The sequence below is a fragment of the Fukomys damarensis genome, unplaced genomic scaffold (genome assembly GCF_012274545.1).
Source record: "Fukomys damarensis isolate Sample0158 unplaced genomic scaffold, DMR_v1.0_HiC HiC_scaffold_26, whole genome shotgun sequence".
In the NCBI taxonomy this organism is placed as follows: domain Eukaryota; kingdom Metazoa; phylum Chordata; class Mammalia; order Rodentia; family Bathyergidae; genus Fukomys; species Fukomys damarensis.
Window position 1 is genome coordinate 508,080 of NW_022900938.1, and position 15,594 is coordinate 523,673.

Below are 15,594 nucleotides of genomic sequence, written 5' to 3' on the forward strand. Positions count from 1 at the left end.
AAGGACGTCTCCGGCCCCTGCAGCAGGGAGTCCACTAGCCTCCAAAATAATCCGGATCACAAATTACCAATTCAGACTTTAACAGGAAGAGAAAGACACAGAAGCAAAGAAAAGGAAACCAAGGACAAACTACTACAAATTCTAAAAAATTGCACAATTGCTGGTGTCCTACTCTTACGCCACTGACACACAATAAATCTTTAAGCATATGCACAGAAAGCACTCAACTATTGCCAGCTCCCACTTTTTAATATTTACAAGAAAACTCACTGCTCCTCTTTTACCTTCCTTTTGAAGGTCCTCTTTTTCCTTTTTGTCGAGATCTCCTTTTATTCTTTATCCAGCGGTGTCCTTCACTGGATCCCTCGATACTCAGGTCCCTGTTCGGGCGCCACTTGTGGCGGTCCAGCCGTCACAACACGAACATGCCTGAGTTGGGGAGTGAGGATTGAGAAAGGAAAGAACACTCAAGCCTGAGCGGAGACAAGAGAAGTCTGATTTATTTCACAGAAACAGCTCCTTTTAAAGGCTCACATCAACAGGAAGCTTTTAAGGGCACACAACAACAGAAAACACCAAGCAATCCTGTTTTATCGTTATGCAAAGACCGGATTTCCTGACTTTTACAGATAACATCAGATCTTCAGCTAAGGAGTTCCTGTTATGCCAGGGTCAAAGAACAAAACAAGCTTAACAAACAGTGTCCTTGAAAAGTAACAAATGTTACATAGATTGTGTCAATGCCTTAATTGTACAGGAAGAAGTTATTTTCCAAATGTCAAACTCCAGTGGGCCATGACTGGGCCCCCACACTAGGGTTGAGACATCCATTGGTCTTGTTTCTTTGAAAGTCTGTTTTTCTCCCTGGATTGCTGGTAGGACTTTACTTCTCCCTTCTTTCTCTTCCTTTGGTAATTTGATTATGGTATCCTAGGTGTAGTTTTTTCTTAGTATATCTGAAAGGGAACAGCAGTGCTCAACAACTAGGCCACACACACCCAAGAGGTCCGACTGGAGATTTTATTCAAGGAGTGGGAGCAGAGAGAGAGGTTGCCCTTGCCCAGAGGTATTTATGAGCTAATTAGGAAGGCTCTCCCATCAGGTTTAGGCTAGCCACTCCTAAACTATCATGTGCTGATGTGGTTTTAAGGAAAAGGAAATTTAAGACAATGGTTTGGGGGGCGGGTAGAAGAACTGGGAAGTCCAGCCTAAAATGGCGGTGTCACAAAATACTTTAACATGATCAGTTCCCTAACAATGTCTAGCTTTGAGTTGGTACAATGTCTAGATTGATCTTTCATCAAGAAAAGTTTGGAAAACTCTCAGATATTCTTTATTCGAATATTGCTTTTATCTTTCTCCTGTTGTCTGGTGTATATACGAATGACATTTCCATCATGTCTCATGTTTACCTTAAACTTCTCTATTTTTTTGTTTTGTTTTTGTTATTTGGTAATGGGGATTGAATTTGGGTCCTTGCACTTGCAAGGCAGGCAGCGGAACAACTGAGCTAAATCCCCAGCCCACCTTATACCTATTCTCTTCCTCCTTTCCCTTGAGCTTCCCTATCTCCTGCTCTTTTTTCACTTTGTGCTTTTGTTTGGCTATTTTCTACTGACTTGTTTTTTGGTTTACTGATCCTATATTTTGCTGTGTTCAGTTTGCTATATAATCAATATTTTGAGTTCTTAATTAAACATGTATTCTTAGTGTTGTTTTCATCTGCATCTTTTGAATGACCAGTGATGTTGAACATTTTTTCATATATTTATTTGCTGCTTTTACTTCTTTGAGAAATGTCTGTTCATTTCAGATGCCCATTTTTGAATTGGGTCTTTATATTTGGGGGAGCCTGATTTTTTTGAGTTCTTTATATATTCTAGATAATAGTCCTTTGAGGAGCAGCTGGTAAAATTTTCATAATAACTAAAGCCTGGAAATAGCCCAATTGCCCATCAGTTGAAGACTGGATAAAAAAGGTGTGGTTTTTCTATAAAATGGAGCACTACTCAGCCATAAAAAATGAGAAACTAGAGTCATTCATAGGAAAACGGATGCATATTGAGGCCATACTCTTTAAATGAAATAAATAAGACACGTGTAAATACTGAATAGTTTCTCTCTGGTGTGAAAAACTAAAAGTGTAAATAAGATCCAAATTGTATAATTGACAATGTGAAATAGGAAGAAAAGGGCTAAAGGTGTAGTGGAAGTGGGAAGGATAGGGGAAAGGAAATAAGGGAAAAGAAAAAATACGAGAAAAGGAAAAAAAATGGAAACAAAGTCTTTGTAAATAGGGGAGGGTCCAGGGGGTGAAGAAAGGGCAGGGGTCTGGGGAAAAAATGAGAACCAAGATCTGTCATGTAAAGGTAGAAGATCCCAATGATAAATGTAACTGTACTGTGTACTTTAAAAGTACCAATAAACTCAATGAGAAAAAAATATGTATTATTTTTCAGTTCTAGATTATCAGCTGTTTTTATGGATAATAGCATCTGTAGGTAAAAATGATAATTTTTCAGTTAGGTGAAACTCATTCAAAATGATTTTGTTGCCTTTGTAGTATTTGAGTTTGGTTTTGTATTGCACATTTTAAAAATTTTTTGTTTTGAGAGGTGCTGGGTATCAAGCCCAGAGCCTTCACATATGTGAAGCACACCCTGCACTGAGCTGTATCTCCAGCCTTGCCATTTAAAGTTTGAATGAGGACTTTGTGTTTCTTAATGGTTGTGCTTATGTGCATGAGAGAGGAAGAGATTTTTGTGACATGTTTCAAAAGTTGCAGAATTTTTGTCTAGAAGAGATACAGTTTTGTAGATTACTCAGGTGAGGCTCCACGCAAAATAATACATTACATACACACATACAAGTAAAATTTAAGTGACCCACCGAGGGTGTCACAAATTAATGGCAAGGTTAAAACTAAAATTCACTTTCTGTCTCTAAAATAATGTATTTTTTTAATTAGACTTGATAAAGGTACACAAATATCCTAATTGTTATAGAAATTTTAAAAATCCGTAACTTTTATGATTATATGAATGATATTATAAATGTATCATCAAAATTGTTCTTCTTTGTATTAGTCGTTTTCATTTTTATTTTTATAGAGCTGGAAAGTATTTAACTATCAACAAATGAATTCTACACTTGACCTCTGCTGCATTCCTGTGCCACCTCCACCTTTAGAAAACTGATCTAAATCAGGTACAATTATGATTTTAACTTAAATTTCCCTTGTCATTAAATGTTAGTGTTTTTGGTAGTCCTTGGAGACTTAATTTATTATGCAGTTTTACCTGAAATAATTACTTATCTGTCGATTTCTCTTTCTGTATATATGTGAGTGTGTGTGTGTGTGTGTGTGTGTGTGAATTATTGAGCTTATTCAGCAGGATTGCATTATCTGGCTGTATCTAAATCAATATAATCCAATAGAACTTTGGTGACCATGGCTTTGTTTTTATTGGGATTGTCCAGTATGGATGACCATTGCCCTGTAGCTGCTGCCAGGCACTTGAAATGTGACTAGTGCAGCCAAATAAATAAGTAAATTTTATTTATTTAGGGAAAAAGAAAAAAAAAACTTGCTTACCCTTCCCCTGTTTATTTTTAATGTACAATATACAGAGAACTCAAAGAAAAATAGTCATCCCCAAATCCATTGTTGCTGTATCCCAAGACCTCCACAAACCCAATTAGAAAAATCTGGTGCTGAGGCAAGTGGCAGCAAGCTGGGCAAGGGTTGGGTTACCTGGTTGTATTCTCCCAGGAAAGCCTGGTAGAGGTTCAGAAGTGGTGACAGGACAAGATGCTGGAGCCCCACTCTGCCAGGTTTCTCTAGGGAAGAAGTCAGTGGAGGCAGAGTGCTGGACCAAAGCAGATGAGGCATGGTCTCACTAGGTGACTCTGCCATCATCAACCTAGCTGCCCTGTGATGTGGGTGTGGGTGTGAATGTCACAGGTTCATACTTTGAGAAAGGACTCAAAATGTGCAGCTTGTACTAGGGAATGAGCACTCACCTAAGATCCAGCCTCTTTATTCTTTCTTTTCTTTTTGGTACCGGGGATCGAACTGGGACCTTGCGCTTGCGAGGCAGGTGGTGGAACCACTGAGCTAAATCTCTAGTTCCTGCCTCTTTATTCCTTGCTGCCATCACCTGTTTTGTATCACTTTCATGAGAAAGAGGGATTTGGTGGATTTTGAATAGGATCTTGGTTGGAGCTACAGTAGATTTGGGGATGAGCATTTTCTTTTTCCTTTTGGTTTTATAAATTTTGTACATTAATAAACAGAAAGAGGAGTAGCCTGGAAATGTCTGCCTTTACACACACGCGTGCATGCAAACACACACACACACACACACACACACACACACACACTTACGCACGCACACAGACACACCCAGTGTCCTCAGACTTTCTCGTAGCCCACACTGTTTCTGAATCCAGATCCTCCTGTTTTCAGACTGCTGGGTGCTGTGATTATGGACCTGTGATACCATGAATGTGGTTTTTATCTTAGAAATTTCAAGCCTTAACCAAGCAAGGTGATTTTTAAAACACTGTTGGATACATTATGTTCTTTCTTTGTAGTGTCCCTTTCGAATACTTTACAATTTTCTATGAATTAATGTTTCAGTGTTAGATACTCACTAGAATTGTCTTGATTCTGATTTTTTTGTATTAGTTTTATAAGTGTTATGCAGGTACTGTGTTAATAAAACTTTTATAATCAATAGCTGTTCAGGATTTTTAACTTGCAGGGATACGGCAGAGCTAATGCTATAGTGACCTGTAATTTTTTTTCAATATTTATATTACTGGGGAAATTGTAGCAAGTTGAAAACAGGATGCCAGCTGGGCGTGGTGGTGCACACCTGTAATCCCAGCACTCGGGAGGCTGAGGCAGGAGGATCACTGTGAATTCAAGACCAGCCTACATAGTGAGTTCCAGGTCAGTCCCAACTATATAGTGAGACCCTATCTTAAAAAAAAACAGGATGCCAATTCTCTTTCTACCTTATAGCCATGTGAGCTCTTCAAAGGATGAGTTTTACTACCCACATGCTTTACAAATTCTGAATGTGCCCAAAGATAGTCCTTTGTCTGCCATCAGACTGGGCCTGTGCACCACAGTCCTTGCTGCTCACACTCTGTGGTTCAAGGCCCTTGGGTCTTCTTTCAGATCCTATAGCTTCCTGTGCTTTTCTCCTCCCTTTACTCTTAATTGTTGATATATCAGCTTAAGCATTATCTCAGAGAAGCCTCTTTTGACTCCTTGGTCAATTTGAGTGCCTTCTTTTGGTTTTTTGAGACAGGGTCTTACTATGTAGTTGAGACTGACCTGGAACTCACTGTGTAGCCCAGGCTGGTCTCAAACTCACAGCAATCCTCCTGCCTCAGCCTCCCCAGTGCTGGGATTACAGGCGTGTGCCACCACGCCCGGCTTTAGTGCCTTTGTTTTGCGCCTTCATGTGCCTTTCCTTCTAATCCTTTATCCCTTTGGGTTCAATGTCCAGCATCATCACTACCACCCCCCAAAAAAGAACCCAAAATGAATTTGGTATCTTACACTACACAAATGCTTAATTAGTGCAGGTCTACATCTGGGTTTGTCTACTGTTACATTTCCACCCTTGTTATAATGCCTGGCATAAGACTGTGGTAGAAGTATATATGTATGTATGTATTTATTTTGGTACTTGGGATTGAATTTGGGCCCTTGCGCTTGCGAGGCAGGCATGGAGCCACTGACCCAAATCCCCGGCCCTGAAGCAATGAATTTCTTACTGAATTCCTCCTTTGCTTTTTGGGTAGCTCCCTAATTGGGTGCTGAGAAATTTCCAGGGGTGATAGCTTTTTGACAGCTAAACGGTTGTTCAAAACTGGAAGGTACAATATATGGATCTATGCTTGTTATTTTATCTTTTATTCTTTATTTTTTGTTGTGCTGGAGATTGAACCTAGAATCTCACGGAGGCTAAGCAAGTACTCTACCACTGAGCTACATCCTCAGGCCTTATAATGTAAACTTTTGAATTGAGGTATTATTTGCAGTACAGTAAGATACACACTAATACTAGTTATGTCATGCAGTGTATTTTTAATGAAGAAGTAGGGGTTTAAAGAGTAGTTAGTACCCCTTAACTAATTGGTTTTGGAAAGGAAAAACAGGGAAATCTGGCAAGGATTTGAATCATCAGGATAAATGGAGGAACCTTAAAAAATGACTTATTTGAAGAGCATTATAAATTTGGATATAAAGTTCCTTATTTGTGAAGTTATTTAAGAGTCTCATTTCTTTTGTAGTTTGTTTTTTGTGGCTTTTACATTTTATTTTATTTCATTCATTTTTTGTTGTACTGGGGAGTGAACCCAGGATTTTGGAACTAAGCTAAATCTTCAGCCCTTTTCAAAGAAGCATTTTTTATTCTGAGGCAGGGTGTCACTCACTGCAGGCTGGGCTTGAACTTGCAGTCCTCCTGCCTCAGCTTCCCAGAGTGCTGCGAAACTCCACTTTGCCCATTTAGGAGTTTTAAATTTGGTTGTCCACGTCTGTTAATGAACTTCAGTGGATCTGTAAACTTGTTTCTAGTATTTAATGAAACTTTTCAAATCTATATCATAGTAGAGCAGTGTAGTGTAATTTGTGTGCCAGTCACTGATATTCCATGGTTGTCTGCTTGTGGTTAGTGGGTCTTCTCCTGTGTCTGTGTGCTCTGTGCCATTTGTAACATGTCAACATTGCAGCTAGGCTGTGGGAGAACACCTCATAGCAGAGGCAGTGCCTTGAAAACCTAATCATCACAGTGTGAGCCTCAGAGAATCCCCTTGTTATTTTTAAAGCATCATTGTACCAACACATATTTTCAGTCTGTATCTCTAACAAGTCAGGTCTGTTTTATAGTATCAGACTATATTACCGTTATTAAATGTAAAAATAAACTGGGATAATTCCTTAATACCATCAGATAACCAGTCACATTCACCTTTCTCCAGTTGTATTCTCTTTTTAATTATTTGAATCAGGTTCAAATAAAGTTCATACTTGGGTTGGTGGTACATATTTTCTTACATATCTTAATTTATTTGAAGATAATCCATCAGTCTATCGTGTAAGCATTTGTTATTTGAATACAAATGGGTGTCTTACTCCTTTTCATAGCATTGTGTACATAGCAATTGATGTAGTGCTTTGTAGAAACATATCTTAAAAATCTTCTGGAATTAGAGGAAAAAAGTAGAAAGCTCATGTGTGTTTTACCTTAGAAATGCAATGTGCAGTTTGACACCCTCTTGAAAAATATTGCCTTTTCATTATCTTACTTTTTTGTTCACAACTACATAGTTAGACTATCCTCAAACCTAAAGGTTCAGTGAATATTTGCTTCCATTGCAGTTTGTACTTGAACATTTTTCTGTCTTAGAAAATTTATGACTTTATCTTCTTCAAAGGCCTCTTTTTGAATAGTGTGATGTTATTATCAGCTTGATGAATTTTTTACTCTTGCTTTCTAGTTGATCTAGTTTTATCACTTGTAGCCTGTCATATATAATTTGTTCTGTGATGTATAACTTAATGCTGGTGGTGTAAATTCTGTCTGTTTTGAACAATGTGCAGTTTAATTTCACTCAGGATTCTTTATTTGCCAATATGAAGTATACTTGTTGGGCAAAAATATGAAAGTACTAGGAAAATAAGTTTCAGATATACGGTATCATGTATGGGCCAGGGATCTAGCTCAGTAGTTCTGCCAACTGCCTCGCAAGCGCAAGGACCCGAATTCGATCCCTGGTACAAGGATATATATATATATATATACATATATGTGTGTGTGTGTGTGTGTGTGTGTGTGTGTGCGCGCATATATATGTATATATACATATGTATCATTAAGAATAGAACTTATTTCTGAGAAAATTTTGTTATAATTGCACTTAATACTAAAAGCAAATCTTTCATCTAAAATAGGTATTGGATGAATTTATTTTGTGGTAAAAAGCACCCATCATTACCTTTGGTAGTTTCTGCCATCATTACTGTTCTAGGGTAATGTGCTGCTTTTTTAAATTTTAGAGACAGACAAATAGAAGGTAGAAGATGCTGGGATCTGAACGTGGTGTTGTAGAAGAATGGTTATCAGAATTCAAGGTAAAATAGATTGAGGATAAGAACATATAAATTCAGTAATTTGGTGAATATGTGTTGTATAATAGAAAAAAATGCTGTGCAGTAGAAATGACAAAATAAATAATACTGTAGTATCTTGGTTAACGAACTTAATTTGTTCCAAGAAAATGGGGAAGATGGCTACATTTGTGTTCATGCAGAAAAGATGGCTATGGTCGTGTTCATCACCTGAAGCAGAGTTTGCAAACAAAAACAAAATTTTACCAAATGCTTCTTTACCAAAATTTTACAAAAGCATTCACGAACCAAGGTACTTCTGTATTTCTTTGAGTGCAATTCTGTAAAAAGTCCTTAATATGCATCAGGACCAGAAACTGAAAATAATGGCTGTAATCGATGAGGTGATATTTTCAGGGCGCAGCCCTGTAGTTCAGCTATAGTACTCTGCAGGCTGAGAGGCAAGAGAAGGTTCCTTGAGCCGAGGAATTCAAGACCCACCTGGACAATGTAGTTTAGGAAAACCTCCTCTGAAAACAAGAAATGAGACAAAGCAACAGACTGTGTTCAAAAGAAAAGAGCCTCCAAACTTTTTATTTCATGGTTAGATTTAAGGTGGTCCATTTCAGCAAATCTGGGCATAATGTGTTATTTCTAATCATATTTCATGGTTGCATAGGTAGTTATATAGCACACCAGTTTAATCTGATTAACTATTATGGTTATTTATTTATTTATTTATTTATTTTTACTTTTCTTAATTTTCAAGAGAAACTCTTGTAAAACAAAATTCTTCACTTCTTAAATATTAAGTTCACAATTTTTACCAGCTATTTACACCTGATCTTAGCCAAAAGGCCGAGACACAATTTTACCAGCTATTTAGACAAAGGACTATTTTCTACAATATATAAAGAACTCAAAAAAGTCAGACCCTTCCTTGGGGCCGGGGATTTAGCTCAGCGGTTTGGTGGCCTGCCTTGCAAGTGCAAGGACCTGAGTTCAATCCCCGGTACCAAAAAAAAAAAGTCAAACCCTTCCAAATTTAAAGACCCAATACAAAAATGGGCATCAGAAATGGAAACACTTCTCAGAGGAAGAATTAGAAATGGCAAATAAAGTATTATGAAAAAATATTCAATATCATTGGTCATTTGTGAAATCCAAATTAAGGCAATGGCAAGATTCCATCTCACCCCAAAAAGAATGGCTGCTATCAAGAAATCAGCCAGTAACAAACGCTGAAGGGACTGTGGGAAAAAAGGAACCGTGCTTCACTGTTGGTAGGAGTGTAGACTGGTGCAACCACTGTGGAAATCAGTGTGGAGATTTCTCAAAAAACTAAAACTAGAGGTTCCATTTGACCCAGCTGTACCTCTTCTTGGTATCTTCCCAAAAGAATTAAAAGCATCATACCCCAGCAATATATGCACACCCATGGCAGCACAGTTTATAAATAGCTAAATCTTGGAAACATCCCAAATGCCCATCAGCTGACAAGTGGATAAAGGAGATGTGGTGTGAGGTGAGTTTGTTTGAGTTTTATTTATATATATATGTATATATATATATGTATATATATATAATTTATAGCTAATGGCTGAGACCATTAGCTATATAGTATGAGAGTGTATCTTGAGACCATACTCTTTAGGTGAAATATATGGGACACAAATGTTTAAATACCACATTATTTCTCCGGTGTGAGAAACCAAAAGTGAAAATAAAGACTGAAATGTATAATGGATGTTGGGAAATGGGCAGAAAGTTTTCAAGTGGGAAGAGGAACAAGGGAGGAAGGGACAAGAAAAAAAGTGAAAATAGAGGGAACAATGAAAACAAATCTTTTGTACATAGATGGGGATGGGGCTTGGAGGGGAATGGTATAAAATTTTTTAAAAAAAATTTTTTTTTTTTTTTTAATTAAGTTCACTTTTGTTTTCCTGTGGTGGTTTCTTTCAGGTATTACCTGACACTCAGATCACCAATTATGCAGCAACTCTCCACCGGAAAAAAACACTTGTACCAGCCCTTTATAAAGTTATTCAAGATTCAGATAATGAGGTATGAAAATTGATAAGGAAAAAATATCTACATAGTAAAATGAAATATGTGTCCTAGACACAAATACAAGTGTTGTAGTTTTCTATCCTTGTGGATCTGGAAATTTTTCTTTCTGCTATTTCATTCTGATAGTTGCTTTGGCTTTCCCCATTCCTTCCTTTCCATATTTTAAAATGTTTTGTTCACATCCTTTCCTCTTAAGGGCAGTGTGATTTGAGTGATAGTCAGATCAATGGATTATTTGTTTAATTTGAAACTTTTCCCTGCCTCATGTCCTAGAATGTTTCCTGCTCTGGAAGCCAAATTTTACTGTATAACTGATTCACCTTTTAAAAACCTTTTAATATTATTTACTGTTATTCTATTGATAATAGAGAACCATATATAATTACTCTAATCAGTAAAATCAAACTTATAATAAAATGATGCTACCTATAACGTTAGTCTTAAAGTGATCTGAAGAAGCACTTTTTTAGTAAACTTAGAATAATAGTTTCCTATTATTATTCAACTTTGTGATCAAAGGGGGAAATGTAGTTATTGAATTTATATATTAACTTATCCCAAATACACATATCTCTCCATTAACGCAATAGTATGACATACAGTTTTATCACCACTGGATTCATGTATGCTTTAATATGCAAATGAAAGGAGCACACAGGAAAGTAGCTTCTTATCTTCCCAGATACAGTCTCCAAGAGTGCCCCTGCTGTGTACTGGAGTGAGTTTGAAGAAGTTCAGGTAATCACCTCTTAACCAGCAGCCTAACTTAGAATGCACCTTCCTTTTTCTTCTCTCACTAAAAGCTTGCTTATTGACCTCCTTCTTCCCTGTCTCGGTTTGGACTGCCTCTCAGGCTTGCATCTCTTGCTCTTCGTGGCAGAAATTACAAGATTCGTTTGCTTCTTTTTCTCTTGCAGTGTATTTCTGAATGTTTTGTAACCTTAGATATGGATCATGTACGTAATATACCTATCCTTGGTCAGGAGTATTCATAGTTCTCTAAATAATGAGTGTGTATGTTCTCTATCCCTTATTTTGCTTCATCTTAACATTTAAGCTTTGTTTATTAAAATTTATTTTATGCTGGGCCCGGGATTTAGCTCAGTGGTACCGCGCCTGCCTTGCAAGCACAAAGTCCTGAGTTCGATCCCTGATAGTGCAAGAAAAAAAAGACAAAAACTTGTTTTATTTATGCTTTCCCTTTAGATTGTACACTCTTAAGGGCAGTGGTCATGTAGTCCACATTTGTTACTTCCCTAGAACCTAGTGTTTTGTCATACAGAAAATCCTGATCAGGCTGAGGAGGGGTGGAAGAGCACTTGGTCTAGTGCATATGAGGCCCTGTCATTGTGAGTTGGTCCCCACACCACCATAAAAAAGCAAAGTGAAATATAAAAAGATTTTAAAAGTTCTCATTTTCATTCAGACTCACTAGTGTATAAAAAGTATCTCTTTCCTCTTTTTGATACTTTGAAAGCTATGATGTTTTAATCGTTATTACTTCATATTGTGATGCTTCATAGTATCAATGTGTGGGCCCTCAGAGTCATGGATCGAAATGGTGAAAGTACAACCTGTGAGAGCTAGGTTCCCAGCATTCATTATAATAAGGTTACGGCAGGTTTGCATTTTACACCCTTTCTCCCGACAAGTCAAAGAGCCCTAAATATATATATTCAGACTTCAGAAAAACAATGATAAGGGGATTTAGCTCAGTGGTTCCGCTGCCTGCCTCGCAAGTGAAAGGTTTGCACTTGAGTTTGATCCCTGGTACCAAAAACAAACAAACAAAAAAACCCCTAATAGCTAGCATTGCATGGTCAGGCTGAGGCAGTAAGATTATGAGTTTGAAGCCACCCTGAAGTATATAGCCATACCATGTTTTTAAAAAAAATGTGTGTGTGTGTGTGTGTGTGTATGCGCGTGCGCACATACTGCTTTATAGTTCTGATTAGTTTTAGGTATTTAAAAGTCACAGTTTGGAGCCAGGGATTTAACTCAGTGGTTCTGCCGCCTGCCTTGCAAGCACAAGGACCCGAGTTTGATCCCTGGTACCAAAAAAAAAAAAAAAGTCATAGTATTATTCAGACTGCGTTAAGCTTACAAAACCATTCAAATTGTCAGTATTTTTTTTTTCTCTTAAATACTTTCATTGGTATGTTTTAGGTATATAATACATTTACATTCATCATTGGGAATTTATACCTTTACATGATGTATCTTGGTTCTTGTTTTTTTTCCATTCCCCTGGGTCAGTAATTGTAGCTGCTCCTTTTCTTCAGTTCTATTCATTTACAGGAATGCTATTGATTTTTGAGTGTTGACTTTGTATCTAGCTATGCCACTGAATTCAGTTATCAAATCTAGAAGTCTTTCAGTGGAGTTTTTGGGGTCTTCTGTGTAGAGTATCTTGTCATTCGCAAATAATGATTATTTGCCTTTTTCTTTCCTATCCTTATTTTATTTCTTTCCCTTGTCTAATTGTTCTGGCTAGTGTTTCCAGAAATGTATTAAACAAGAGTGGTAACACTAGAGCTCCTAGTCTTGTTCCTGATTTTAGAGTGAAAGCTTTCAGTTTTTGTCCATTTAGTATGATGTTGGCTTTTGGTTTGTCATGGATGGTTTTTATCAGATTGAGATAAAGACCATCTGTTCCAATTTTCTATAGGTTTTTTTTTTTTTTTTAATTTTGAAGTGGTGTTAGACCTTGTTAAATGCTTTTTCTGCATCTATTGAGATGATAATGGTTTTTGTCCTTGGCTTTGTTAATATAGTGTATTACATTTATTGATTTGCATATGTTGAACCATCCCTGCATCCCTGGGATGAATCCAGCTTGGTCATGGTGTATAACCTTATTGTCTGTTTGCCAGTATCTTAGAATTTTTGCATCTATGTTCAATAGGAAAATTGACCCATAATTTTCTTTTTTGGATCCTTCTCTGATTTTAGAATCAGAGTAATGCTTGCTTCCTGGAATGAATTTGGGAGTATTGCTTCCCTTACAATTTCATTAAAGAGTGAGAAGTAGTAGTATTAGGTCTTCTCTAAATTTCTTGTCTTCAGCAGTGAATCCATCAGGGCCTGGGCTTTTCTTTGTTAGTAGGTTTTTAATTACATCTTCAATTTCATTGGCTGGTATTCATTTATTTAGAATTTTTATATCTTCTTGATTCAGTTTTGGTAATTCATATGTATCTAGTAATCTTCATTTTTTCTGTATTTTCCATCTTATTAGAATATAGGTTCTCGAAATAGTTATTGATAATATTCTAGATTTCTGCAGAGTCTGTTGTGATTTCACCCTTTTCATTCCTAATTGCATGGATTTCCTTCTTTTGATAAGTTTGGCTAAGAGTTTGTCAATTTAATCTTTCAAAGAACCAACTCTGATTCATTGATTCTTTGTATTGTATTTTTAATTTTTGCTCTGGTTTTTATAATCTCTTCTATGAGTTTCGGGCTTGACTTGCTCTTTTTCTACAAGCTTGAGGTTCAACAAAAAGTTGTTTATTTGAGCCCGTTCTGTTTTTCTGATATGGGAATTCACCACTATAAAATTTTGCTCCTAGAACTGCTTTCATTGCATCCCATAAGTTCTAGTATGTTGTATTGTCATTATCATTTAGTTGTAGAAACTGATTTCTTCTTTAATTTCATCTGTGACCCACTGCTTGTTTAGCAGGTGTTATTAAATTCCCATGTGCTTATAAAATTCTTGTGGTTTCTTTTGCCATTGATTTTCAATTTCTTTGCTCTGTCGTCTGATAATATGCATGGGATAATTTCATTTCCTTTCCCTTTATTTCCTAAGCCTGTTCTAGTATGTAGTTTGTTTTGGGGAATGTTCTACCCATGTGTAGCTGAGAAGGATGTGTATTTTGACAGTATGGGCTGGAACACTCTGTAGACGTCTGTCTACTAAGTCCTTTGTTCAAAAGATTGCTTCAGTTCTAATATTTCAAAAGATTGCTTCAGTTTTAATATTTCAAAAGATCGGTTCAGTTCTAATATTTCATTGTTGATTTTTTGTCTAGTTGATCTGTTTTTGACAGCGGGCTATTGAGGTCCCTCAATACAACTGTATTAGGGCTTATATGATTTTTCATGTCCACTAATATTTGTTTTATATAGTTGGGTGCACTGCTATTTGGTGCATAAATATTTATGATTGTTATCTCTTCGTCTTGGATGGTTCCCTTTATCCAAGACCTGGCAATCTTCTTTATCTAAAAATAGAATAGCTACCCCTGCTTTTCTGTTACATGGAATATTGTTTTCCATCCCTTGACTTTCAGTCTATGAATGTGGTTTTGAATTAAATGTTGGGTTTTTGTTTGTTTGTTTGATGGTTTGGTTTGGTACTGGGGATCGAACTCAGGTCCTTGCAACTTTAAATGTGTTTCTTGCTTCTTGATCCATTCTGCCAGTCTGTTTCTTTTGATTGGTGAATTGAGACCATTAACATTGATGCTTTTAACTGATAACGTATTATCTTATTTGTTTTCATGTTGTTGGCTTGCTTTCTTCTTTCCTTTTCTGTTTAATTTCTTGCCTTGCCTTTTGGGGTTCATGGAGTTATAATCCTTGTCTCTTTGTAGAATATCCTTCAGAACACTTTGGAGTGCTGGTTCAGTGATCATTAATTTCTTCAGGTGTTATTTGTTTGTAGGGCACATCAATCTGGGTTGGAGGTTGTTTTCCTTTAGGGCTTGAAATTCTTCAGTCCAACCTCTCGACTTGAGAATTTGTTTTGAGAAGTCTGCTATGATTCTGATGGTTTTTCCTCTGTAGGTGATTTTTTTGATCATGGCTAATTTGAATCCTATATGCCTCACTGATGTGTATGTCAAAATTCTTTTTCCCTTTTGGGAAGTTTTCTGCTATTCTGTGAACAGGTTTTTTATGTCATTTGCGCTATCTCCTGCTTTTTCATTAGCTCTCATCAATCTTATGTTATTTTGCTTTGTATCATCTAGCAGCTGCTGGATTGATTTCTTATGGTCCCTTGCTATTTTTAAGAAATCTCTTTTTTCAAGATCACTAAAGCAAACCTGTCTTCTATATCTGATATTTTGTTCTTTGGTTTTAAGTCCCTCATTACTCGTTTTCTGTGACAGCATATGAACAATTAATCAGTTAAACATTGAAAACACTATTTCTGCATACTTTACTCCCTTTTGAAATCTTTCAGATAAATATAACTAGTGAAAATTTAGATTTTTAAAAAACATAAATGTAATCAGTTTGTTTTACTTGTATGTATTTAAAATATTAGCTGGAATTTTGGATGCCCAAATAGTATGTATTGCAAAATCTTCCCCTGATGAGTGATATGTAGTTTGTTTAAATTATTGTCTCACTTGAAAATATAAACTTTATTTCCAGCAAGA

At 36.6% G+C, this 15,594-nt stretch overlaps 1 protein-coding gene across 4 annotated transcripts in view; it reads left to right on the forward strand.

Annotated features, from left to right (window-relative positions):
• Fam126b (family with sequence similarity 126 member B) overlaps positions 1-15,594 on the forward strand; it is a 54,645-nt gene that overhangs the window by 11,772 nt on the left and 27,279 nt on the right. For 3 of the 4 annotated variants that reach the window (XM_010617545.2, XM_010617548.2, XM_010617547.2), the window contains exons 2-4: positions 3,111-3,207; positions 8,081-8,155; positions 10,094-10,195. In XM_010617545.2, the coding sequence (XP_010615847.1) occupies positions 8,105-8,155; positions 10,094-10,195 (153 nt within the window). In that variant the 5' untranslated portion in view covers positions 3,111-3,207; positions 8,081-8,104. Of the gene's footprint in view, positions 1-3,110; positions 3,208-8,080; positions 8,156-10,093; positions 10,196-10,883; positions 10,940-15,594 lie in introns of those variants that run through there. The other variant, XM_033756305.1, reaches the window with a different exon arrangement.